This window comes from Suncus etruscus, chromosome 3 (genome assembly GCF_024139225.1).
Source record: "Suncus etruscus isolate mSunEtr1 chromosome 3, mSunEtr1.pri.cur, whole genome shotgun sequence".
Taxonomy (NCBI): domain Eukaryota; kingdom Metazoa; phylum Chordata; class Mammalia; order Eulipotyphla; family Soricidae; genus Suncus; species Suncus etruscus.
The window spans coordinates 4,080,495-4,107,639 of record NC_064850.1 but is presented as its reverse complement, the minus strand read 5'-3'; the positions used below and the strand labels follow the sequence as shown (position 1 = coordinate 4,107,639).

At 40.8% G+C, this 27,145-nt stretch overlaps 1 protein-coding gene across 1 annotated transcript in view; it reads right to left on the bottom strand.

Moving 5' to 3' along the window:
- Positions 1-27,145, bottom strand: part of DAAM1 (dishevelled associated activator of morphogenesis 1) — a 188,237-nt gene that overhangs the window by 21,727 nt on the left and 139,365 nt on the right. Inside the window, exons 10-19 of the mRNA XM_049770535.1 lie at positions 26,956-27,022; positions 26,620-26,737; positions 25,665-25,803; positions 25,327-25,385; positions 21,731-21,918; positions 20,534-20,824; positions 20,148-20,255; positions 12,220-12,249; positions 10,785-10,891; positions 2,727-2,811 (exon numbers count right to left, since the gene is read on the bottom strand). Of these exons, the coding sequence (XP_049626492.1) occupies positions 2,727-2,811; positions 10,785-10,891; positions 12,220-12,249; positions 20,148-20,255; positions 20,534-20,824; positions 21,731-21,918; positions 25,327-25,385; positions 25,665-25,803; positions 26,620-26,737; positions 26,956-27,022 (1,192 nt within the window). The remainder of the gene's footprint in view (positions 1-2,726; positions 2,812-10,784; positions 10,892-12,219; positions 12,250-20,147; positions 20,256-20,533; positions 20,825-21,730; positions 21,919-25,326; positions 25,386-25,664; positions 25,804-26,619; positions 26,738-26,955; positions 27,023-27,145) is intronic.

Here is a 27,145-nt window from a genome sequence, read left to right as displayed (position 1 = left end):
CCAAGGAGTGTCTTGGGTCTGGAATGGGCAGTATAGATTTTATGGAACTGGAAAGCTGCTGTAAAGGCAGTGGGGGAAGAAGCTGGGGACCAGGCCAGAGAAGCAAGAGACTTACAAGGAGTAAAAAGGTTTAATAAAACTGTCCTATCTTGTTGCTGGATGAGTCATGGTAGGTGAGTCAAAAGGATGAGGCTGGGGCCTCTGACTTAGGCAGTAATATATACAGAAATTCCTTTTCTTTTTCGTTTCCTTTCCTTTCCTCCCCCTTTCCTTTTCCTTTACTTTCTTTTGCTGCACCTGACATGCTCAGGGCTTAGTCCTGGCTTTGTGCTCAAGAATTACTCCTGGCAGGCTCAGGGAACCATATGGGATGGTGGGGATCAAACTTGGATTGGCTGCAGGTAAAACAAGTACCCTACATGCTGTGCTATTACTCAGTCACCACTGCATACAGGCTTTAACAGGTAACTTGGGAAGAGGATTGTGAGGACTGTAAGAGCAGAGGAAATGCATTTAGTGTTTAAAATCCTGGTAAAGAGGCAAACCAGCAAGAGCATAAAGCAGGTTCAAGAGACAGTAAAGGGGGAAAGGTGCTTGCCTTGCACCTGGCCAAATGCTGTTTGATTCCAAGTACCATATATGGTCTCCCAAACACCATCAAGAATAATCCCTGAGCAGTCAGGAGTAAGCCAGAGTACAGTCAGGTGTGGTCCAAATACCTGTTCCTTGCCCCACCTTCTGACACAAAAATAACAACAACACATAGGCATTTAAAGAATGAGAACAAAATGTGGAACCTTCAGAGAGAGAAAGGGAGGAAATAAGAGGTGACAGTAAGGCCCAAAGGAAGGTGTTTCATTAATGTGATGATACAGACATCAAAGATAAGGGTTTGAAGTGCCCTGGCTTGGCAAAAAGGCAGAGATGGGCATTCTGAGTGAGGACAGCTTGAGAAAGACCAGCAACACTGAGTTAAGAAAGAGGGAACATGAGGAGTGTGGGGAAGTTTTCAAGAACTTTGGTAGTATCAGTGAAAGAACAGCAGCCTCTCAGGGATGAGAGGATCCTACAGGTAGAGCTAAGAATAACCCCTGAGCACTATGGTTGTGGTCCCCAAGGAAAACAATGAGAGTAAAATGGAAGATTTAGCGAGATGGGTAAGTCCTCCAATCTAGCTGGCTCACTGAACAGAAGGCAGAGATGGGCCAGAACAGAGATTAGGGCACATCTATTTTCTACTGGGACACACAGAATTAATCAGAAAAGATTAGGTCAAAAGTATCCCACCTGGCCAGCTTTTGCCTCAGTAGAATGGTTATCTTACTTCTATTTATTTGAAGTACAACCTACTATTTGCACTCCAAACCCTTTTGGCAAGATTTGAAAACCCTTTCTCCCAAGGAGGAATTTCGCTGGATGCAATTTCACAGTAAACAGATCTTGTGGAATTTTAAACATATGACCTTGTTGATAGGGGCTGTAGGCCTCAGGCCTAGGGCAGCCCTATTCAATTCTGAACTCTGGGTAAGCAACTTTTGACACAGGCAACTAGAATGCAGGGCCACCCAGGGGTCAGAGTGGGCAGAGGGCAGTTGGGCCCTGCTCTCTGGGGTAGAGAGAGCTTTGGATAGTATACTGTGAGAAAGGACAGAGAGTGGAGTAAAATGATTGGGAAAAAAAATGAATTTTAGATTTAGGAATTACTTTCAACCTGGACATAAAGCCACTAACTGTTGGAATAGTTACATCAAGGGCAAAAATGAGAAGTTCTCCTACTAAGTATCAGGGTTTTCAGCTGTGGGGGTCAGCAGGTCTGTTGACATGCACTGAACACTCTCCCTGCTTTCATGTCAGGTCTTTTAGGACCTGGGTAAAAGCCTTGCAATTGCACATGCAGACAGACAATCCCTCTGGAGCAACCTCCCCATGCAGGATCACTTTGAGGTGTGCTATGTAGCCTTTTCTCAGCTCTTGAGAATGATGTGTGTTGGAGAGCAACACGCAACTTATTTATTATTTACTTTTTGGTTTCTGAGTCACACCCAGCAGAGCTCAGGGGTTACTCTTGGCTCTATGCTCAGAAATCTCTCCTGGCAGGCAGGGGGAAAAATACGGGATGCCATGATTCGAACCACTGTCCGTCCTGGATCGGCTGCGTGCAAGGCAAACGCCCTGCTTCTGTGCTATCTCTCCAGCCCTGACACACAATTTAAAGACAAAATTTAGTCTCAAGAAATGTGCATTCCGCCAGCTGACACATCCGAGCAGCGAGTGCTTAGGGTTTAAGAGTGGCTTTTGTGGCCAAGGGAGCCAAGACTCACATACAATCACCGCTGAGAATTTGGCCATGAATGAGGTGAGGCCGTAAAATCTCACAGCTCTAATGAAATATTCCTGGGAGGCCAATTTTTTTTCTCACTCGAGCTAGTGTGTTTATATAACCTACAAAGGCAAACAAACTTAGTGACAGCAGGATCTGGCACAGTAGTGCTGCGGGTCCCAAGTATGTGACAAGCTCGTGACCGTCCTCTTTACCGTCTCATGAGAAATCAAAGAACTAAGTCACGAAGGCTTCTATGAGAGCCCCATGGAAGTCTGGCTCGGCCTTCTCCGCTCTGAGATGAACTAGGCATTGTCTCTGGACAGGAATCAGGGTTTCTCAAGCCCCTGCTTCCCAACTGACAGTCAGCTGTCACCGGTGATGTGGGATGTGTCTGGCAGCTCACCTGTTCCAACATGTCTTTGGGCAGATCTTCCTGCTCATCCATTGTCAGAATCGCTCGTTTGATTTCATCGTTGGATAATTTCAACCTGGAGAAAGAAGGTTTTATTTTTGTTAACGATTTTGTCTTGCGCAGTAAAATTTAATGCAAGGTAATTCATTTTGCTACCCCAGCTGCTTATTTTCAAGAACTGTTTTTCTCAAAGCCCGTTAGCGCAAGCTTTATTTCCTGATAATATTGCTCCTAAAAATAGCATTTTGAACTGTTTTCACATTCTTTGGGGGCTCGGTAATGCTCTGCTGACACAAAGAACAAAGCTGTTATGTTCTATAGCTGAGCCTCCTTGAGCAAGGGAATGGGAGAAGAAAATAGGGAGCATATCCATACACTGCCATGTGCTTTATTTAACATTTACTGAGAAATGCGGTGAAAGAACAGAACTGAATTCTTAACTTGACCGGTCCCAAGTATTTAAAGTTTATTGTCATCTTAAAAAATAAAGTTCAAAGGGCTGGAGAGATAGTACAATGGGTAAGGTTCAATCCTTGGCATCCCAGATGGAACCCGCCAGGAATAATTCCTAGAGCAGAGTCAGAAGTAACTCCTGAGCACTGCTGGGTGTGGCCCAGGACCCTTGTTCCACAAACCCCAAAAGTTCAGGAAGGTTGGAATTGGTTTTATTGTTAAAGACTGATCAGTAGTTAACATACAAAATTAAATATATAGGGGGCCGGAGCGATAGCACAGTGGTAGGGCATTTGCCTTACATGCAGCCAACCCCGGACAGACTCTGGTTCCATCCCCAGCATCCCGTATGGTCCCCCGAGCCTGCCAGGAGCGATTTCTGAGTGCAGAGCCAGGAGTAACCACTGAGCGCCGCTGGGTGTGACCCCCCCCCCAAACAAAACAAGACAAAAGGTAAATATATAAACACTTCAAGGTTGAGAAGTTTTCACACACAGGTTTCAAAATAGCTGTGATGGTCTTTTTTCTTTTTTAACAGGTAGAGAAACTGAGGCTTAGATGGAGATTTGCCTCTTTGGAGAATGTTAATATCCAGAATCTTGTGATAAAAGCAGGCTCGAGGCTCTTAATTACTAATACAAAATCCTTTTTACAAACATAGCTCATCTAGGTAGAATCTAATAGAGAAATTTTAAATTAAAAACACTAACTTGAGGCCAGAGAGATAGTATAGTGGGTAGGGTGCTTGCCTTAAATATTGCTGATCCACATTTGATCCCAAACGCCCCTATAAGTCCCCAGAGCTTGCCAGGAGTGATCCCTGAGTGCAGAGCTGGGAATAAGCCCTGAGTACTTTGGGTGTGGCCTGAAACAAAAACCAAACCAAAACAACCCCCAAATTTGTTTTCTATTTTGTCTGCTGAAATTCATATGATTTATTAACCTAAAGACTCATATCTTGATGGTGTTCAGAATAATAATGTGCTGAATGGCAAGTCATGAAGCTAAAATGTCCTTATAAAAATATATTTTTTCTTAAACACAACCAACAGTCTTTAATCGTGGCAAGAACTCTTAATTGGATTATTAGCTCTAATACTTATTTTGTTATCTATTTGTAAAAGGCATTATTAGATCCAGATTTATTTGAAAAATCTTACTTTTTTTTTTTTTTGGTTTTTGGGCCACACCCGGTAATGCTCAGGGGTTACTCCTGGCTATGTGCTCAGAAGTTGCTCCTGGCTTGGGGGACCATATGGGACACCGGGGGATCGAACCGCGGTCCGTCCAAGGCTAGTGCAGGCAAGGCAGGTACCTTACCTTTAGCGCCACCGCCTGGCCCTATTTTCTTATAAGTTACTACTAGTGGGGAAAATTAACATTATTTTACTTGTTCTTCAAGAGGAATCACATTTAGGACTGAAGGGAAAGACAGAAATACACACATGTGGAGTAAGACGTCATGTCTATATCATGTTGGTTATGGCACCCGATGGAGCAGGTCACTGATACCTCCTGGTCAGTGTGACCTGGGAAAACTTTCCTTGACCCAGAGAAATAACAGAAATAACAGAGTTTAAGGTAATAGGCCCTGCATGGTCCCTGAGCATTACCAGAATGGACCCCAGACAGAACACAAAGCCAGGAGTAGCTCCCAGAACCACTGGGTGTGGCTCAAGTGCCCCCCTCCATTTTTTGCTTAAGCACAGATTTCTTTATATAAAACAGGAATAATGGTACTTATATTTAAAAAAAAAGGAATTATAGATGTGTAATTAAGTTGAACAAGGCATTATAAAGTTTTCAACATGAGTTTTCAACTCAATAAATTATATGTACATTCTACAAGACATACTTTTCTTTATCAGAAAAAATGTAGCTATGATATAATTCAATATTCACATACTGATCATTAAAGAGTGCTTGGTAGGGTATTATGGATATTTTTCCAAAGTACTGCATATGCATTGCTTTCCATTTCTTTTTTTTTTTTTTTGTATACAACTGTATCCTCTTAGGCTTGGAAGTATTAAAGAATGAGAAGACACAGTTCTCACTTGAAAGGTGATTTTAACACTTGGAAGAATCAAGTGACAAGTGGAGGGACTCAAGACACAAGGATCTGTGAAATGCATGGTATTTCACGCACAAATGAGGAGGTGTGTGTGGATACAAAAACTCCAGAGGAGGACTAACTCGTGGTGGAATTAAAGATCTACCCCATTCTGGACACCTCTGGTTATTGTTAAAAACATTTTTTCCTCTTACTTAAACACTCTTATCAAAGGCTGATAGGAAAGGGAAAAAACAAGTTGAAAAATTCTACTACACTAATATTGTTACCTATTTCATGTTTTAATTCCATGTATAATATCTGACCAACCTGTCAAATTGGTCACATTGCCATGACTTTCGAAATAAAACCCATCCTATCCCTTCGAATGGCACTGATATTACAAGTCCAGGATTGGGAGTTGCAGCTTTGGACTTGGGGCAAACCTCTCTAGGTTGTTTTAGTCATTCAATATCAACTGAGGAGAACCACTGCACTGTGAACATAATAGTAGAAAACCCTCAAGCTTTGAGTCCCAACTGGGTACCAAAAAAAGAGGGCATGGGTATAGCTCAGTGGTAGAGCGTTTGAGTGCAGAAAACCTTCAAGCTGAAATAGAACTTATTTCCAAGTTGGTACAGAACTAGAGGACAGGGGCAAATGCTACAGGCGCAAGTAGCTCTTTGATCCAGGCCCTAGGATGGGATGACAGGGGTCTCAAACCCGCAGGCCACAAGCGGCCCTCCGTACAACATTTTGTGACCCTGCCCTACAGGAATCTTTTTTTTGTTTTGTTTTGTTTTAGTTGTTTGGGTCACACCCCCCAATGTTCAAGGCTTACTACTGACTTTGCACTCAAGGATCACCCCGACTTTGCCTCCTGTAGCCCCCAGGTAAATTGAGTTTGAGACCCCTGTGACTAAAAGGTTTTGAGTCAGGTGTGAACAACAGGTACAGCCACCAGGGGACCTGTAAAAACACTCCACATGCGCTGTATCAGACCCCTGCTTTTATTGTCAAGAATCAGGCCATACCCTAGGGTGGGAGAGGAATGCCAAGTAGGGAATAATTCAACATCCCATCACCAGATCATACCCTAGAGTGGAATAAGAATATTGATTAGGGTAGGACCAGTAAACCAACAGGGACAACCAAAGGAGCAGTGTAAGAAGCCAAGCTGCCACTAATGACATCTAACTGGACAGAGGAGCATCCAGAGTCATGCCAAGGAAAGCTCAGCTCCAAAGAACAAAAGTGTGCTTTTGTTTTATTCACACCGAGCTGAAAAAAAAAAAAAAAAAACAAAAAAACAACCATTTCAGGGTGTAGTTCTGCTGAGGCCTCCTGTTTTGGATTTAAAAGAAAAGGAGTTGAAAATCTGAGTGAGAACAATACTTGAAGTATCAAATTTGCATTTCATTAGCTCTCCATATGGAGTACAGAACTTTGTACTTTGAAATTGTATATATTTATGCTCCTCAAGCCCCAGAGGCTGTCTGGACTAAACACTAGCTTTAATTCATGACAATTTGGGTTTCTCCTAATGTGCTCACAAAGAGACGGGAGACTTTAAGGCCCAGTACTTGAGAAAATCTACCTGTCAACATGCCGCCTAGCACGTGGCCTCTGGGAGCAGACAAAGAAACCGGACCCTGGGGGAAAGGGGAGAAGGGAAGGCGGCCCTCAGGGATGGTTCTTTAGGTTGCCGAGTTCTTAGTATCGTCTGTCATCCAGTGAGTGGCTAATCTCTGTAATTTAAGGACCCTACCAATTCTAAACTTTTAATTGCTTTTAAAGCTTGGCAGTGCTCTGCTGTGCTGGCGGGTGGTAGGGAGCTCCGGAGACCTCACCATCCACTCTCTTTACAAGCAGGAAACAAACTGGCCATTTACAACAGTTATTTCGGTCTACCTTGTGCCCCTCAGGTATTTCAAAAATTTGCCAAGAAAATTGGAACATCCAGGAGTCATTAAAGTAAGTTGGGAGAGAAGGCGAGATCAAGTCTTAGCTCTGCTCCGGTGGATCGAAGCCAAATCCCCCAAATTGAAAGTAGCTTTTGTGGTTTGCTAAACTCCAGCTGCCATGTTAAGTGAGCAAGGGGGTGCGGGAGGGCGGAGAAGAAGGGCAGAGCACTTCCTAAGGTGTATTTTTAGGGGCTTATTTTCTAATAGAAACCAACTTCTAAGTTTTTTTAATTTTGGGAGGTAAGAGGAATGGATGGGAGAGAGATGTTTCGGGGAAGAAAGCAGAGTGAGTTTTATTTGCCACCTGCTGCCAATGTTTATGCAGTTAGGAAAAAAGTTTCTGTGTGAAGGGCCTAAAGGATGGGCTCTCACTGTTGAGCACACTGCAGTCTATCCCATCTGGTTCAGACTTTTCCTAAGTCTGGAGAAAGCAAGGCTCGGAGCTTCACCCTGAAGGCAGTCTCTTCTCAAGAACTTTCAAAGACCCTGCAGTCACGGGTGAGTGTAAGCAAAAGTGCCTCCATCTTCCCTCCTCTTCCCACTCCCCTACCTCTTGGTCACTGGGGGAATTTCTTCCATGGCCTGCTTGGCTCGAGGTGGGACAATGCAGCTGGCCCTAACTGAAGAGCCTATTAACTAGCAGATCACAGCGAAGGAAGGGTTGTAAGGACAACAGAATATTCCAAACAGGGGTGCTCACTAAAATAGCCCCCTTTGTCCCACGAACCACACCACAGACTTTTACTATAATGAGATCTATGTATGATAGCAATGCTGGGAATTCCATTCCTAGATGGCAAACCCAGCAACAAAGAGTCACTAGCCTGTGGGAATGAAATAGGAAAGAAGATAGTTAAGTGGAAATAGTAAGTGGAATGAAATAGGAAAGAAGATAGTTAAGTGGAACAGTAAGACATTGGCTTGGGGACATTTCTATTTATTGCCATATATTTAGTGCCATATATAAAAATCAGCCCCTAATTTTTCCTTTCCCACAAAAATCTTTGCCCTCTCAAGTAATGTACATCTGAGAAACAATAATACTTCCCGAGCCTCAAGTAACTGCTCTTCGTGTTCAAAGAAACTTAGTCTTTCTACCAAGAAAGCAGGGCTCAGGTGGTCCAGGGGTCTGTGTCACTTCACTGTTAATAGGAGTGTGGGCTCAGTGCAGGGGTCACAGGATGCAATGCTTTTCTGGCACAGCAGTGCTGGTGACATCTGGGACATTCCAACAGTGTCAGGGATTTCCTGGGCCAGACTTCAATGGTGGTCTTCAATACTCAGGGGACTGTAAGGTAATTCTAGGTAAAAGCCTAAAACAAAGGTGTTCCCTCAACTTCCTTTTTCCCAAACCTCTTCTTTTGGTATGTAAAAGTCCACTGGATAGTTGCTTTTGGATCTGACTGGACCTTCCCCTTCTGAAATTGGGAGTTGGTTTGAATAAAGAAAGGAGTCTGGCTTGGGAGAGAGGGAGAGAGGGAGACAGAGAGAGAAAGGGAAGGAGGGAGAAAGGGAGGGATGGAGGGAGGGAAGGAGGGAAAGAGAGGGAAGGATGGAGGGAGGGAGAGAGAGAGAACATGGTAGAGAGAGGTCATGAAGCAAAAAGCAGGCTGACTCTGGTTAATCTTTTGACTGGCTTGGTATTATTTTTCCACCACTACTCTGCTTGATCAGACCCGTCCACCTAAGGGTTTAGAAACACGGTGCCAGGGCAGTCTTACCAACTTGTGGATTTATATTTTTATTTTACAGGGGACCATGTGGAACCAGAAAGAAATTAAACTCAGGTCAGTTGCAGGCTAACCATTGTACTATGTTCTAGATCCTAGAAATTTTCTTTTTAAAGCATTCCTCTAGCTCAGCATTTCTCAACACAGGGTCATATGATTTTGCTGTGGAACTCCCAGGATATTCTCGGGGGCCTACAGGTAAAAGTCACGTAGGTAGGTGAGAAACAGCATGAGACAAGGAGGATAACTGGTAGAAATCTAGATGAAAAAGGGTCAAGAGGTTGGAAAAAGGTTGAGAAACACTGCTCTAGGTTTCATGGACACAAAATATAGGCAAATATCTAAGATAAAATACAAAAAAAGACCCACCCAAATTGTCACTAGTTTTTGCTGTTAAAAATGCCATTGGTAGAAAGTAAATGTTAACAAATTATGTATAAATTTCAGATTCAGACATATTAAGAAAATATTAAGAAATTATAAGTTGAAAGGTTAAAAGAAACATCAGTAAACCTTCAAATTACTTCCAGTGCCGTCCTCTTGAACATGTATTTGAGGAACAAATGTGGAAATAAATAAAGGGTCACTGTCAAAGCTTTTAGGCTGAGGCAGAATCAAGGGCAAACAGTAGTTCATATTACCCTACCAGTAGAATTACACTTCACTAACCTTCAATTTCTCTTTCACCACAAAAATCTTTGCCCCTAAAGTAATATATGTATCTGAAAACAATCATGAACTTGAAGCAGCAGCTCTTTGTGCTCAAAGAAACTTGCCTTTAAAAACTCTTTAAAAGTAAGAATGGGGGGGGGGGGGGTAAGAATTGCATCTTCCTTCTTTATGTTCCTTGAAAGAAAAATCATCTCATATCCACATCAGTGCACACAGATATTCATTCAAGAACACAGCCAACTTATCTTTAAACACCCCAGTTTGGGATTTTTAAGCCTCTTCTAATCAGGCAAAACTTCTAAATAGTTTTGCCTAAAGAGAAAGCTTCTTATTAAGAACAGGAGAAACAAGATAGGGAAAAGCTGATTGAAATGCCCATGACCTGACACATGGCCTGAAACCACCATCAGATTCCAGGCTCCCAAATTTTCTTTCTTTTTTTTTTTCATGTCCCAAGGTTATGAGAGTTCACTAATTATGAGAAAGATTTCTACACAGAGTTGAATTGGATAAACTAGCATGTCACTGAGTTTTGAGATTAACATCCCTTCTAATCATTTTGAAATCCCCACAACAAACAATATTCAAAAAGTGCATGAAATTACTATATATAACCTTAAAAAGTAGAAAGGTGGGGCTGGAGAGATAACATGGGGTAGGGCATTTGCCTTGCATGCAGGAGGACAGTGGTTCAAATCCCGACATCCCATATGGTTCCCTGAGCCTGTCAGGAGTGATTTCTGAGCGTAGAGCCAGGAGGAACCCCTGAGCATGGCAGGGTGTGACCCAAAAACAAAACAAATCAAAACAAACAAACAAAAAAAAAGGTGACTGTCAAAAGCAGAATAAAACAAAAATCTAGCAACATTGATCCTGCATCTGAAGCCAAGAAAAAATAGAAGTGCATTCTACAGGCTGCCTGGGGTGTACAAAACCAACACTGTTTGAGTTGTTCTGCTTTTCGAATTTAGGAGCTGTGGTTCTTAACAAAGTCGGCATCCATTTCCTACTTTGTGATACAAAGAGAGCAAGCGCCATGAATTCTCACTGGAAATGGAAGAGAATCTGACCTGAACCTCAGCAGAGGACCATTAAAAGATCAAGTTCAAACAAGGCTTAGAATCAGATGACACACAACTCAATTCTGTCAGAAATATGTATTCGACATCAACTATACCTCGATAGAAGGATGTTGCAATTCTGGGCTCTCCGACCATCAATCACAGAAAGCTCTTTGACTTTTAGTTTGGAACTCAGCGTGTCATCGACGGCATCGGTTTCTTTCTATAAAGTACAAGAAAGAAATCCATCAATTCAAACAGGGACATTCTAACTTCAGACACACACTTTTCCTTTATCTTTCTGTTTGAATACACACACCACACACACATACACACACACATACACACACACACACACACACACACACACACACACACACACACACACACACACACACACACACACACACAAAGAAGGCACAGCTGGGATGGTGGGGAGGGAGTAGGGAGGCGATGGAATTAAAACAAAGATTCGAATCGAGTTGACAAAGGGAAATATAAGAAAAGCTGACCACCCACGTTTGAAAAAGCATTATTTGGAAGAACAACGGGCTTCTAAGTTGAAGATGCTAAGTGTGTGCATAAATTATCAGTGAGTGTGTCCTGCCTTTGTCCCTCGAATCCCTATTCTGGTGGACGGAATGTCACTATGAATCAAACTCAGCTGAGATGTGCCATTGCTGAGGCAGATATTTGCAGGGCCCATTCATCCCAGAACCATTTGCATCTTGAGCACTGAGAAAGCCGAGCAATAAAACTTCCCAAATGTCTTCATGTGTAATAGGAATCCCAAGGCCCAGACAGTACCTTTCATTACCCTGGAGTCTGGCAAGACAGCAGGGAGGTGGTAGTTCATGGCATTCGTTCAATTACTTGAATTAACTATAAGATACTTGTAAACTCTGCTGCTAGAGGAAAGTTGTAAGTAATGACAGCCAGTCATAATTTATGGTGAAAGAGGACTAAAGCAATTATATATTTTGAAATACTATTTGAGTAAATTGATCATCGATGTAAAAACATGGGCTAACTTGCATTTTTTTTTTTTTTTTGGTTTTTGGGCCACACCCAGCAATGCTCAGGGGTTCCTCCTGGCTGTCTGCTCAGAAATAGCTCCTATGGGACACCAGGATTCGAACCAACCACCTTTGGTCCTGGATCGGCTGCTTGCAAGGCAAATGCTGCTGTGCTATCTCTCCGGGCCCTAACTTGCATTTTTTTTTATTTAAATAGAAATTAAGATCGATTTTTTTAAAATGGATCACAGCACTTTAAAGATATCAAGAAACCAAAGAGCTCTGAAACTAACAGTTTAGAAAACAAAAGGCAATCTAGAATTTATTAAAAGCACCATGAAATAAAATTTCCTCTGTCTCATCATGCTGTGATTTGGGGTGCAGCTTTACACGTTCAATGAAGAGTTAACACTAAGTATGGAATTATAGACATATTGGTTTCCCCTGTTTGAGGTAGATGAGGAGGAGAAGGAGAACCAGGAAGTTTCAAGCTACAGGACTATAATGAACATGGTTTACGTAGTAACTCACTTACCTGCTTGGAGTTACTGTTCACAAAGAAATCCTACAGCCATGGCAAGAGGCATGGAAAAGGCAAATCAGACACATGCAGTTCAGAAATTACATCAACAAATGGGGGAGAATCCAAGTATTCAAGGAGATCAGAAACACCGGAGAAGAGATGATTTATGTCCCTGGGTCAGCAGAGTTAAGGAGGGTGAGAGAGGCTGGCTTGAGATACTATGCTAAGCTCAGTACTAAGCACTCAAGGGTTTCTGGAGAAGATGGGATGAGTTGCACAGAATTTTCAACTGAGGAAAATCAAATTCAGAAGAGAGAGAACTTCAACACTCCAGAAAATGTTGGGAAAGAAACAAAAGTTCTTCGAAAGGGCCAGAGGGCTCCATGTATTCAACTTGATTGCTTTTACTGAAATCAGGAAATAGTGATCCATTCCATCAACCTGAGGATACTACTCCCATTGCCACATTCAATCAGCAAAATATGCTTATTCAGGGTGGAAATAATCTCCTGTCTTTTTCTGTTATAAGGCAAGATTAAGAAAAGACAAAAGACATGTTCCATAAACAGGTTGGTAATACTTAAGTCTCAGGATGCCTCAGGAGCCCTGTGGTGCTTACAGGGTAGGTCTGAGAAAATATTGTGCAATGAAGAGACAGTAATGGATTCATCTGATGTGCAACCACCATTGGCCCTATTCCAACTGCTTCTGGGCTATTCGAATGTATAAGGTCAGACGGCTTCTTTTAAAAAAAGAGCTCTCAGAAAAGTCTTGAAGAAGGGAAAGAGAAAGAACCATCTGACACATTGTGAGAAAGTCAGTTTTCTTGGCATGTTTTTGCAGTGCTGGAATGAATAAAAGCTTTGGTGTGCAAAAAATGCACGTTGGTTTTTGGGCCAACCACTTGCACAACCAGCTTTTGCTCAGCAGATTCCTTCATGTCTTGGTCCGAACAGAGCTGCCAAAGCCAATTTTACACAGAGAAGCTGCTCCCATCATTCTTGTAGTGGGAAAACAAAAGTGCCCTCCTCTTGCACCATCCAAGCAATGAGGAAGCACTTTTCCAGAATTTCACTAAAAAAAAAAATCAGTTAACTAAAAGAAACCTTTCTTCTCTTTGCCCACTGTCAAGTTGTGGACAGTGTCTCTTTTCAAGGACAGAAGTGAATTCTGTGATGTGATGGTGAATTCATCTTACCCTAACATTCTGCCATAAAGACACAGTTACTACTTCAATCTAGATTTGCTACTCACTACCTGGGACTTTGAAAATAATGTCTAAGAAATTCTCAGACAACTCATTCTCATGAATTCTCATGGTTGGAAAATTCAGATTTCTAACCACTTCTATAATGGTGATAAAATCAGGCAACTATCATTTAATAGATGTGTGGATTGGTGCCCAGTTTTACTATCTGCAAATTAGGGTCAAAAGAAGGATTACTGTGAAGATTAAATTTGATAAGGCACAGGAAGCATGTTGCATAGTACCCTCTAGGTAGGTTCAATACTTAGAAGTTCAGTTATCTGACGTTATTTGTCTTTTAGGAGGATGATAAAGTTCTTTTTCACCCTGTGTTCATTTTTCAGCTGAGTTGAACAGCTGGCCAAGATCTCCCAGCAGTAATAACAAGCAACAGCAATGAGTGTTAACAGTTAATAGTTAAGTAAAGAATCTTATCTCTCTAGAGGAGGATGAGGAACAACAAGAGAGTTTGGTAAATTATTAACCTTTAAGATTTTTGTTCTTGGGGCCCAAGCGATAGCATAGCGGATAGGGTGGTTGACTTGCACACAGCTGACCTGGTTCGATCCCCAGCATCCTATATGGTTCCCTGAGACTGCCAGGGATTATTTCGGAGTGCAGAGCTAGGGGTAACCCTGAAATGCTGCTGGGTGTGGCTCAAAAACACAAAATAAAAAGATTCTCCTTGTTTAAAAGTCTCTTTAAGGTTTAAAAAAAAAACTCAAAGCTAGTAAATAGGGTATGTTAAAAATATTTTTATGCCTAGTACAAAGAAGTAAACTTTCTTTCTGAAACTGTATTTGCTAATTGTTTTGGCCCTAATAGTATAGAATTATTTGCATTTGTCTATATTGGACTATCCTTAAAAGGATGGCTAATTTTTGCAGAGGATATTTTGGAGTAGCGCTTAAGACTTGGAGTACAAATAAGATGTTGGGACCTGTATTTGCAGGAACTGGCAACAATAGGTTTCTCTAAATTGGTTTCCACAGTGAAATAATGACTCAACACTTCCGAGGCGATGCGAACCCTTACATGAATGGCTCTTGATCCTTTTGGGCTGAGATCCCTTTCTACATCTGATAAAAGCTGGGTATCTCTCTCCAGATCAAATGATATTTATACAAAGTATTGCACTGGATTACAAAAAAGTACTTTATAGAAATACACCCTCTTCTTTGGCCTTAAGAAAAATAGTTTAGCAATAGACAGCTTGCCTGACTGCCTCCTGACATAAGTTCAATTTCAAAACGAGAAGAGTGAAAAGGAGAAAAGAGAGAGGGAAGGGGAAAGAGACAGAGAGAGATATAAAAGTGAGTCACTATAATGATAGTGACTTACCCCCTTTGCCTTCACAGGCCATATACCATGGCTAAGGATCACAATTATTGAAATAAATATACTGTCATACAGTTTTTCTTTTTCTTTTCTTTTTTTAATTTTGTTTTGGGGCCACACCCGGTGATACTCAGGGGTTACTCCTGGCTATGCACTCAGAAATTGCTCCTGGCTTGGGGGACCATATGGGATGGCGGGTATCGAACCGTGGTCCGTCCTAAGTCAGCACGTGCAAGGCAAACGCCCTACCACTTGCGCCATTGCTCCAACCCAGTAATACAGTTTTTCTATAAAATATCTTAATGACTAGATATATATGCAATAAAAACTGAGAAAAATATTGATCATTTATTTTAAAAAATCAGAAGATACTATATGTTCCAAATGAGACTTTGAGATGACAGATACATTAGCGAGTAAAATCATATTATGGAGTCTGAAATAGTAGTTATTCTTTGTCCTCTAATCAGAACACAAAGGCTTTGGACTTTATATTCTTTGTTGACAAAATCTATAGCTCTTACAATAAGATAATAGGTCTTACTATCTTCTGACAATTCAGAAAGAAAGAAAGAAAGAAAGAAAGAGAGAGAGAGAGAGAGAGAGAGAGAGAGAGAGAGAGAAAGAAAGGAGGGAGGGAGGGAGGGAGGGAGGGAGGGAGGGAGGGAGGGAGGAAGGAAGGAAGGAAGGAAGGAAGGAAGGAAGGAAGGAAGGAAAGGTATATCCTCGGGCAAAAAGAAGGGAGGGCAGGTAGAGATAGCTGTGAATATGATGCTACAGCTTTGACTCCCTCTAGCACTTTTATTTCATTTTCTCCTTGTCCAAGTGCATGAATATGGAGAATAAATCCATATCATTAAGAATAAAAATTTCAGAGCATTTAACTATATCTGAATTAGTACCACAACTACTACTACTGAGTCTAAATAGTCTGACTATGCGATACACTCTTATTGCAATGCGCTATGTTAAAAATAGATCTTTTATGCTGTCTTGGAAAGCATATTTAATATAGCTTCAGTAAAAGAGGCCCGAGTTTCAAGATATTAAACTTTAAATGAACCTGGAATGTGAACAGGTGTAATTGCCTCTATTCCATTTCATTACTTACAAACACATAGGTTTACACAATCAGCTCCATACATCTTCAATTTTCACAGTGGGAAAACAAATACATTTCTAAACAGAAATGGGTTTTATCTAAAAACTGGAGCTAAAGAAAATCTTTTACAGAATCCAACAATTTAAACTTAATACAACTATGGCATAAGAAGAAACTGATATCAGAATTCTGTCACCTGTAGTTCTAATCTGACTGTGCCATCTGTCAAACACTAACTATACACCACCATATTTCTATCATCTGTGAAACAGAAATGTTCGCCTCTAATGATTGTTCAGAAGTATGAGTTCCCTGAGTATTTGAAATTTTAGGGCTGATGAGTTGGGAAATGTGAAAAACATGTTCAGCATAAAGAAGGAACACATAATATTATTATCTCTATATATGTTATGATTATAGATTTTCCTCATCTGTTTTATTCCATAAGCTAATCTGTAGAACTAAGCAATAGTTTTGACATTTGCAGCCTTTGAAGAATTTCCATTAAGAGGAAGACAATACAAATATCTGTTTTGATTGTAATGATAAAATATTTCTCAAATCAATGGGGTATATTACTTTTGCCTATACATATATTTATATGAACTCTGTTGAATGTCATTAGTCAGTTCACTTGAATTAGTCTGATTTGAGTTATTTTTCAGAATCTTATTGTGTGTAGTGGTCTACACACAATCCATGCAGATCATGGTTTTCAGGCATTTCTTTACCTACCCTGAGAACTTTAAAAGTGAAAAACAAACCATCTTCAATCACCAGTGCCACTCTTTTGTAGGCTGGGCTGCCTGTGGGTGGTACTGCAGAGAAGTTGGGGTTCTGAAAGAGTGACTCAGGACCCCTGAAGTAAGTGGTCAAAGACTGAGAGGGAACATTGCAAAGCTTCTTTACTACCTTGCCTCAAAAGCTCATCTCACTGTGGGAGAAGTTGCTGAGGGTGAAATGGGTTTCATGACATCGAGCCATCTAAGAAGCAGAAAGAACCAAACCAGAAAGGAATTGATTCTAAAAGTCAATTTGGGAACCAAATCAATTTTGTAATTACCAGTCACAGATAACTACTTTGCACTTGAGGAGAAAAAGTGAAATGAACATGAGAAAAAAGTGAAATGAAATGAAAAAAAAGTGAAAAAAAAACATACATTGTTCTTTGTGTGTGGCGGTTGCTTTTTCTGAGTTGTTCTTGCAGCGGCTCCAGAACAGCATAGAGCCTTTAAGTGTGAAGGACTGCTGAGGGCGAATTTGCTACTGATGGAAGCAGGAGACCCCGGAGGAGAAAACATTGGGGTCAAATAATCACAGTAATGTTATAGACTAGAGCTTTGACCCCTTCTCAACTGAGAATTTTTATTTTTACGGGACCCTGAGTGTATAGGTATATAAAATGGGCAGGCCAATCAAATCTTTACTAATAATAAGAATTCAACTAAAGTCCAGAGAGATGATAGAACTCTGATAATTCGGAGGAAAAATAAAGGTGACATAATGATAATAAAAATAGTGTCCCAGTAGTAGTCACTGAGAGTGAATAAAAGAGCAATTCCAGTGTGAGATAAGGCACGTTCATTGCCAAGACTAAAAGGAATATATACATGCAAAGGTCTTTGATGTAGCAATTAATTCTGAGACTAGGGAACAGTCAATGACTGACTGCTTCTTTTCTCTCTGACCTACATATGCCTATGACATTTTGGCAGATTTCTATTTTGCCTTTCAACATTGAATGGCTTCAAAAAATTGGTTTAAATTACTTTAATTGGGGAAATGTACTTAAGGCTCGAAAGTGCTCATTTCAAATTCTTGCATCAAGAAGGGAAGTACACTTAAATCATGCCGAGCAGGTGTGTTGAAATTTTCTCCAGGAAGTGTTATGGAAAGTGTCACAAATGATTCTACTTAACCAGCCTACTTAGTGTCAAGCACAACTGAAATATTCTGCTCTATCCCGACTGGAATGACTCCTGAGTCCTTCCACAGTAGCTGGTTGCTAGGAGACAGTTACCCAATTGCTAGGCTATCTGCGACGCTGTTTCTCAGAGCTCTAAAGAAATGTCCTCATATTTGTCCCAGAGAACTTTGGCAGCATCCTTCTGTACCTTCTGCTGAAAGCCAGTTAATTATGAATCTTGTCAACTTGGGTCTTTCAACCACCTGCCTTCATTAAAAAGAAAAAAAAAAAGGAACCAGCATGTTCAGACTTGAACAGCATCACTGGGAATAACTGCTGTTTTAAGCCCTTCCTTTTTGATGACTTCTTGGCTTCCAAATCATAATCATGGGCAGCCAGAAAGGACCAGCAGTAAGTCGGAGAACTTGAATGTGTTAAAATGTTACAAGACTTCATGTTAAAGGGAGAGAAAAGATAGTGGAGGGGAGATGGAGAGAGGGAGAGAGAAGACAGATTGTGGCCAATCATGAAAGAATTTGGTTGGAGTACCTAGAGTATGAGCACTCGAAATATTCTTTCACTTGTTTTTTTTCAAAGATAAGAGCTTTGCTTTCTACTGCACAATGTGTTTGCTTCTTTTTCTTTGCTTTCCTTTATTTGGTGCGTACAATGTTGCACAAATATGCCTTCCAACTTTTTTGGGGGGGGGCCAATGGTAAAAGGCTCCCATTCTGGGACATGCTGTCAAACCACCTATGTTTTTGTACTTTCCTAATCCAACATAAAATTCACTGCTGAGAAGTTTCCCCTTTCTTAACTCTAAATATTTTATCTTAATGCCAACGGTACCATTCATTCCAATTTCATATATATCAAAGGCCACTTGGCAAATAAAAGCCAAGTGGAAGGGTTGAGGGTGGTGGTGGGTGGTTGGGCCAACCCCGTAATGCTCAGTGTCTGGCGCTGTGCTCAGGGATTACTCCTGGCAGTGCTCAAGTTACCGTATGTGGTGCTGGGGATCAAAACAGGGTCAGCACAAACACGTCAACAAGTGCTTTAACCCTCGCACTATTTCTCCAGCTCCAAACCCTCACTTTATCCTTCTCTCCCAGCTTGAGACCATCTTTTCTTTCCATGCTTACTTAGGTCTGTTCTGACACTTTCTTGAGGAACAGGCTGAGTGAGCCAAGACAGACTAGGAAATCTGCTGCTTGTCTGAGGCTGCTCCACCCTGGACGTGAATCATGTAGGAGTTAAAGTCCTCCTGGCCAAGCCCAGGGAAAGTCCCTGTGTGCATGCCCATCATCATCATGTGTGTGTTCCTGTTTAAGACTCACTCGGCTCTCTGCCCATTCCTTCTTATTCATCGTTTAAGAACCTTCAAGAACCCTTAGGAACTTATCTCCCCATACTCAGAAATGTCTAGTTGGTTTCTTATTTCAGGTCTCTGGCCCTATAGACCTTCTCCTTGTCGTCTGAAATGACCTGCGCTGAGCAACCGAGCTAGCACCTTTTGGAGCCTGTCCAGAAGATGCCCTTGAGAGGTGGAGGTGCTACTTATACATGCCCTGGGCTCATTGTGGGACGGACAACTGACATTTGACTGTATCAGTGTAGACAGACAGTAATTACCAAATTGCATGTTCTCGCTATTATCACAAAAGCTTTGCTCAGATTTTGAAAGCTTCTTTGGTATTATTTGTATTTCCTGCCATTCTAATACTTGCTCCACTTTCTCAACCCCATTTCTGAACCTATAATGTTCATGCTATATATTAAAAATTTGGCTCCTGGAACTAGTTACTCCATGTACCAATGTCCATACTGCTAACAGTCAATGTCTTTCAGAAAAGCAGTCTACTTCTGAAAAAACAACAACAACAAAAACAACACAACAACCAACACCCAAATCAGCAGATGTGACTTCTAAAAGTCTGAGAAACTAATATGGCTTTGGAAACACACAATGAGTTAACAAAATCAGGTAATTCTTTTACTTGTATGATCTCGTGACCCAGTTTGACTAACACAGATGCTAGCAATACACAGAAGACTGTCTGCCAAGACAGGGTCTTGGGCACACTGTCAAAGTAGAAAGCTCCCTAACAAGGAAGCTTGTATACCATCAACTTCTGAACACACTCCCGCATACATACATACACTCATATAAGTCCTGGGACACACATGCACAAATACAACATGCTGTTGTTCAAGCACAGGAGATCGGTCAACCAGCCTCGGAATGAGATGCTCGTCACATTGAGACTATGGCAGGTGACCCAGGGATCACGCACAAGGATCTGGTTTCTAATGTTTTGCCTTTTCCCTGGGAGGGCAAATGCTGTTACCTGCTGTCTTTGGTAGGCAGAGAAAGTTCTTTCCAAGTCTTCAAGATCTAGAATTTTGAACACTTTTGTGTCATCAATTTCGGTCCAAACTGTTCCTTCAAGTTTGTTCTGCAAATATCAAGTTACCAAATGTTGTGATTTACATAGTTTTACACAAAAATTTTACACTTTTTTTTCAAGTGGTGCTGCCACAAATTTCTCCTTTTACCAGATGCTCCAAAAACTAGTTTATTTCAGCTAACATGTCATTTATTTCAGAAACTATATCACTCAAATCATGAAGAAATTTTGAATCCATGCTTAAAAGTGAAGCATTCTACTGGCTCAGTGATAGACCAGGAGTTGCTAATGCATTGATGAGAGAGAATTGGGAACAAGCAGCTTACCTCAGGCAACTTAGACCAGTTGAAGGATTTCAGGGCGTTTGTGGGCTGAGGAATGTTCTTCTTCTTGAGGGCCAGGCCCAGTGGAGCGCCAGGGGGTGGCCCTCCTAAGGGAGGAGGTCCTGGGGGAGGAGGAGGCCCCCCTGGTGGGGGTGGTGGGGGAGGAAGAGGCATTCCATCTGCAAGAGGTGGAGGCGGTGGAGGTGAAAGGATAGACCCCGACACAGATGAAGGAAAGGGTCCTCCTGGGGCTCCCAGGGAGTGTCCACCTGAGATTGAAGCACCAACTGTCCTCTGAAAAGAGAAAACAGGAAATGAGAAGATTCTAAAAAGTCATCACTACATGAATTTGAGAGTAGAAAGCTTTGCCTAAAATGCATAATATATAGAAATTCAGTCTTTGTTGTTGCTGATGTGTTTTTTTTTTGGGGGGGGTCACACCCGGCGGTGCTCAGGGTTTACTCCTGGCTGTCTGCTCAGAAATAGCTCCTGGCAGGCACGTGGGACCATATGGGACACCGGGATTCGAACCAACCACCACTGTGCTATCTCTTCGGGCCCCTGATGTGGTTTTTTTTGTTATTTGTTTTGTTTTGTCACTACTATTATTTCTCAGTGATTGCTCCTGGCTTAGCACTCAGGAATCACTCCTACAGGGCTCAGGGGCTCATTTGGGATGCCAGCTATGGGAGTTGGGTTGGCCACATGCAAGGCAAATGCCCTACCCACTCACTACATCTCTGGCCAAGAAAGTCACTCTCGGAGGAAGACTGGTTTCAAGGGGGCAGTGAGCCAAAGAACTTGTTAGGGCTAAGGAGGGCTCCGCTGAGTCACTCTGTGTATTCATACTCCAGAGGCTGCTGCAAAGGCTCACGTGTCTCAGTTCCAAACCATCCCATAGTTGGGTTCTCCCTAAAGCAGTTCATTTCGAGAAAAGGATGTGACTTCTCTTATTTTTATTAGAGGAGGCGTTTCAACATGCACAGCCCCCAATGCCTCTGCTGCCTAGCCTCCCTCCGACCATGCTACACAGAGAAAGTGGGTCTTGTCACCGGTGATAAGTCAAGAGGCAGCTTGGCGTCTTTTTTGCTCACAACTCTTTGTTGGCCCAGACATGGTTGTCTGCCGAAGGATGGTGGAAGGGCCCATGGGAAGGAGCCTGGGCAGCTGCGTGTAAGAACCAGGTTTCTCGTTCCTTACCCTGTTGAGTTCCTGGAGCTGGGCGGTGAGGTCGACCACCTGCCGCTTGACTTGTTTGTGCTCACTGGTCTCCTTCTCGAGTTTCTCCTTCATTTTATTTAAGGTTCGCATCATCTCCTCTTTCTCTTGGGTCTTCGCATCGCATTCCCGCTCTTTCTTTTCCAATTTCTGTTGTAGCTCGTTGTGCTCTGCACAAGAAGACAATTGGGTGTGAAAACAGCGGGACTCTTCTATGTTAAAGCACTTTCTCTAGAATGAAAATCCACTCGGGGGTGGGGGTGGGGGTGGTGGTGAGGTGGGTGAACAGGAGGTTCCTGTCTTCCATCAGAGGGAGGGACTCGCAGTCTCTAAGGCATGCTAGTTCTGAGGAGTTTTCTTAAGAACAACTGACGAACCCCTAACTCTGCATAAGACTAAGGAGGATGCCCTACGGTAACTGGTTTAAAACTGGAGCACAACAGGTTGTGGTAAAAATGCCTGCTGACTATTACATTCAAAAACTTGTCAAAGAAATGGGCCTTTAGCCAGAGCAGGAAAAGTAAATATGAAAAGGGGCTCTTTTTACACATCTAAAATGAATACAGGACTTTTTTTTTTTTAAATTTAGATTTCTTGGCTCATGTCTGAGAAGTAGAAAGACTGAATGGAAGAATTTTGCATTGTAAGGAAATGTGGCTGCCAGACCTAGTGTTTGTCCCCAAATGGAATTATTTCCCCTCATCTCTCCCTCTAACCTACCCCCCACACCCCACAAAAGGCTTCTTGGACCTAAATTATTTTAAGCTTCTGACTAACAATGATTGAACTTGGGAAAGCAAATGTTATATCAGCATTAAATATACTAAGGGCAGTATTCCTGGCTGAACATGAGAGTCACCAAAACATGGGGGAAAAATATTAGCTCTTAGCTATAGTTTTACTGACTTCCTTCACCTGGCTAGCATGAAACAAGGCAGCCAATTTAGCATAATGCTTATTTAATTTGCCAAATAAGCCCGTTGACTCTAGCACTGACTGGGGTGATGAGCACTGGAAAAGAAAACTAATGAAGTTTAGGTTGTAGGTTTCCATTTCAAATATTTGGCAACAACCCTCTTCATTTTATATCAATAACCCACTAGAGACATAACCCAGTCTTTATTTTTGAATCTGATAAACATGGTTAACTTTTTATTCTTTCTTTCTGACTTTCTTCTGAGCCCTCCAAAGTTGAAATTGGCAGAGAAGGGTGTAAGCGATTAAAACTTTTGGATTTTTACCAGCCTTCCAGTTAAGAGAATCGTCAACCCACTCTACTCTTAACACTCTAAGGAAGCCTCTCTGACTTTGGGGAAATAACCTCACTATAACCCATTTTCCTTCTCTAGTTTTCATTCTTCTTTGAGGAATAGAACTGTAAGACTTGACCATTCTACTATAGATCACTGATCAATCTGGTCAATGCTTCTGAACCATTTGCAAGCTTTACTATTCTAGGACTTCAGATCTCATTCCATGGATCAAGGTCAGAGGCAAGACTTTGGATTCTTTAAATTTAAATTCTCCTTCAAAAAATCTCTGATCCTACTGTAATGACAGGGTTGAGAAGCTCTAGCTTAGAGGAGTCTCATCACAAATCATGACCTTCATTTACAATATACTTATTGGGCTTTTAATGAACACTTATTAGTGTGCTGCACTAAAGGAAACTCCCTGAATAGTCTTAATTTTTCAGTTTCATGGAACTTCCTATTCCCTCAATGCCTCCACCCTCTGATGAGTCAAAATATGCCTTCTTAATTTTTACTTTGCTATCCGTATTTCACTGCATAATAGTCACACTCTTTCTTCAGTCCAAAAATTGGTTTACAAACTTTCATGGCATCGAGGTCAGAGTGATAGCACAGCAAGTGTATAGAGCATTTGCCTTGTATGCAGCTGAACTGGGTTTGATCCTGGGTATCCCCTATGGACTCCAGAGTCTGCCAGAAGTGATTTCTGAACACTAGAGCTGGGAGTAAACTCCTGATGCCGGATGTGTCCCCCAACCCACCTTCATAACATTATTATAGTTTAATAAAAAAATCATTTTACGTAACAGCATAATTTAAATTTTAGCAAAATAATTTGGCATGAAATCTGTGATATTATGCGTTACGTATTTGAGGCATTTGGAAAATAATTCACCATTTTATAGCTCTTCTCTTTCTCTCAACTTTATACTCTCATTTTAAATCAGTCTTTTGTCATTTCTCTTTAGTTGCCTAAATTTGCCAACAGTTGCCATCATTTTATGCAATCAGTATGCTTTTCTACTCAATGGAAAAGGGACAAATGTGATGAGAGGAAAGGAAGTGGGTGGGCATTCCTTAGAACTCCATTTTAGCACACTAAATATTAAGCTGAATGCTATTATATTTCACCAGTGTTGACTGAAGAATATGGACAAGAACGAGGAAGTCAGTTGGCCAGCAGAGTGAAAGAAGAGTTGTGGGGAAAAGCCAGGTTGCTTTCTCAAAAGGACCCATTTAGTTTGCTAATAATATGTTGGAGGGAAGGGGCGAGTGTTGACATTTTGTGAGTGAATGACACAGTGCCAGGCACAAAGATCCTTCTGTTACTTGATCCTCAGTGTTAATATTAAAAATATATTCAGATACTCACGGTTAACCTATTTCATAATACAACAATCTAAAATGGTCTGTGTGAATGAGTTCTCTTTTTAGCCCTGTGCCCAATTAAAATTATGTAGGGAACAGGGCTGCTAAAATCAAGTGGAAGTGTTTCTCACTTAAAATACTGGTGTAATGCCTCACCTGATTAAAAAAAAAAAAGAAGAATCTATTGAAAATTTAGTGTCAATAAATAAAAATGTCTGATGTCTAAATTGTACAAAAAATAAATTTTAGCTTAGATTAAATTGGGGGTCAGATCAATAGAACAGTGAATTGGGTGTTTGTCTTGGCTGGCCCAGGTTCTTCCCCTGGCATCCCATATGGACCCCTGAGCACTGTCAGGAATAATTCTTGAATGAAGATCAAGGAGTAACCCCTGAACATCATCAAGTATAGTTCCAAAACAGAAATAAACAAAATGCTGGGTAGTCAAAGAGATAGTCCAAAGTATCAAGAATCAAAGTAAGGTGCTTGCCTTTCATGCAGTTGATTCAAGTTTGATCACTGGCACCACATGGGTCCCCAGAACACCCAGGAGAGACCTCTGATCAGGCTAGGTATGGTTCAAACACCCAAATATTTTGGGTAACTTCTAGTATCCCTTCTTGTATTAAAAGTCAGTATGCCTCACAGATCACTAATGAAGAGGGAGAAGGATTGTAATAAGAGTTAAGAAGATGTGAATTAATAAAATACTACGCAGCAGTTGTTAGAAGCTTTTCAAAACAACATACAAATTAAAGCAAAAGGAGAAAGTATTTGGGAATCAACATGGCAATCAAAGCAGCTCGGTTCAGGGAAAAGCAATGCACACTGTCCTAAGCCAGAGAAGACAACTCTGATGCTTTAAAATTGATGAAAGGAACCAATGTAAATTTTGAAAACTGAGTTGCCCATAACTAACAAAATGACCTCTTCTCTAGTCAGGACTTCATCATTTACCTTTTCTCATTTTTTCTGCTTGTTCTTTCCACTGCTTAACTTCATTTTCATTAACCAACCTGTATAATAGTTAAAGGAATACCCATTACAAAAAATATAAAAGGTCCAATGCTAAAGGTATGTTCCCTGAGTACAATAATAGTCTAGTGCAGAGAAAATTCTCACCATGTTTAAAACCCACTTAAACTTGGAAACAACTTTAATTTATCACAAATGAATAAATGGGAACCTACATTGGGCCACCCAAACATTTCAGTTTTTTAAAGCTATTTTGAAGCAGGGTAAATTAGTCTTACATTGTCATTATTTCCTCATGGGCAGCAAGATTAGAAACTTACATTCGTACAACATTCTTAATATTAAAATTTTCCAAAGGTGTGGAGTCGGGATCCTGTCCTTTGTCATTCTGGATAACGATTTGCTGTATAATTCTATCTAGTAGTAGCCAGTACTGAACAGTGTTACCACTTCTCTTGTCTAAAAAAGAAAAAAAGGAGGGGAGTTCCAAGTAGTTTCTAAAACAGGACAAATACTTTTCAATATTGGTTACCCACAAGAGCCACTGAACCAGAGATGTTTACATCTGTACCAATGTGTGCCAAAATTTCTGAAATTCTGACATATGATGGTCATTTATTTGCTTGAGAGGTACTTTCAAGTTCTTTCTAAGTGTGCTTGTAAGGCCTATCTTTTTTAATATATATATATTTATATAAATATATTAAAAATAAATATATATTATATTAAAATATATTTAAAATCTAATATAAATATATTAAGTATCTATTAAAATATATTATGTATAATAAAATATATTAAAATAAATATATAAAATATATTTTAGATTATTAAAATATATGAAACTTTTTTATTTACATAATTATGTGTTTATATAGTAATATATTAAAATATATAAATTTATTTATTTATTTTAGGTTTCTGGGCCATACCAGCTCAGGGGTTACTCCAGCCTCTTTGCTCAGAAATCACTTCTGGCAGGCTCGGGGAACCATGCAAGATGCCAGGGATAGAACACAAGTTGGCAGCATGCAAGGCAGAAGCCCAACCCACTTGTGCTATCATTCCCACCCCATATCTTTATTTTTTATATAAAAATAATTTAAAATTAATTTTTCAACACCCTGAAAACTGTAAAGATATATTAGGCTGTCACAGAAACCAAATCTGGACTCCCTGGTGTTCACCTAATTTCATTAGCATTAATTTCATTAGGTGGAGCCTTCTGGATATTGTCTAAACATTAAAAACCAGGGAAGTGAATGGGACACTCACAAGGCATTTGGAGGCAGTGGTGCAGGATGGACATGAAGTGTGGATATGCTTCACTATGCGTCAGCCGCTTCCTGGTCAGCTCAAACATTTGGGTGGCACTTTTTGTGTCTATGTGGACCTATTTCACATGAAAAAGACATTAGGTCAAAAGCCTATTTCTCAATTCATGCAATGCAAGGAAAGCAAATTAGAGGCAAGCAAAGGCTAATCTTGTCACATAGGCAGCAGCACAGAATTGATTTTTGCTTCTCATGGTGTCAACTCTGAAACACACATTGGAATGGGCAAATTTCATGAACTGAAGAGTCAAGTCAGAAACATTGTACACATACGTACCAGTTCAAATCTTTTGGCAAATTCTAGTTCGTCTTCATTGCGAAGCATTTCAAAAAAATCTAAATGCCTGAAAGACAATAAAGAGGAAGAAATCAATACTTCAATTCTAAGGGGTTTTCTAAGTTTTCAAAGATTTTTCTCTAAAGAACTAACACAATTTGAATGCCTTCACTTAATTACATTCTCAGGA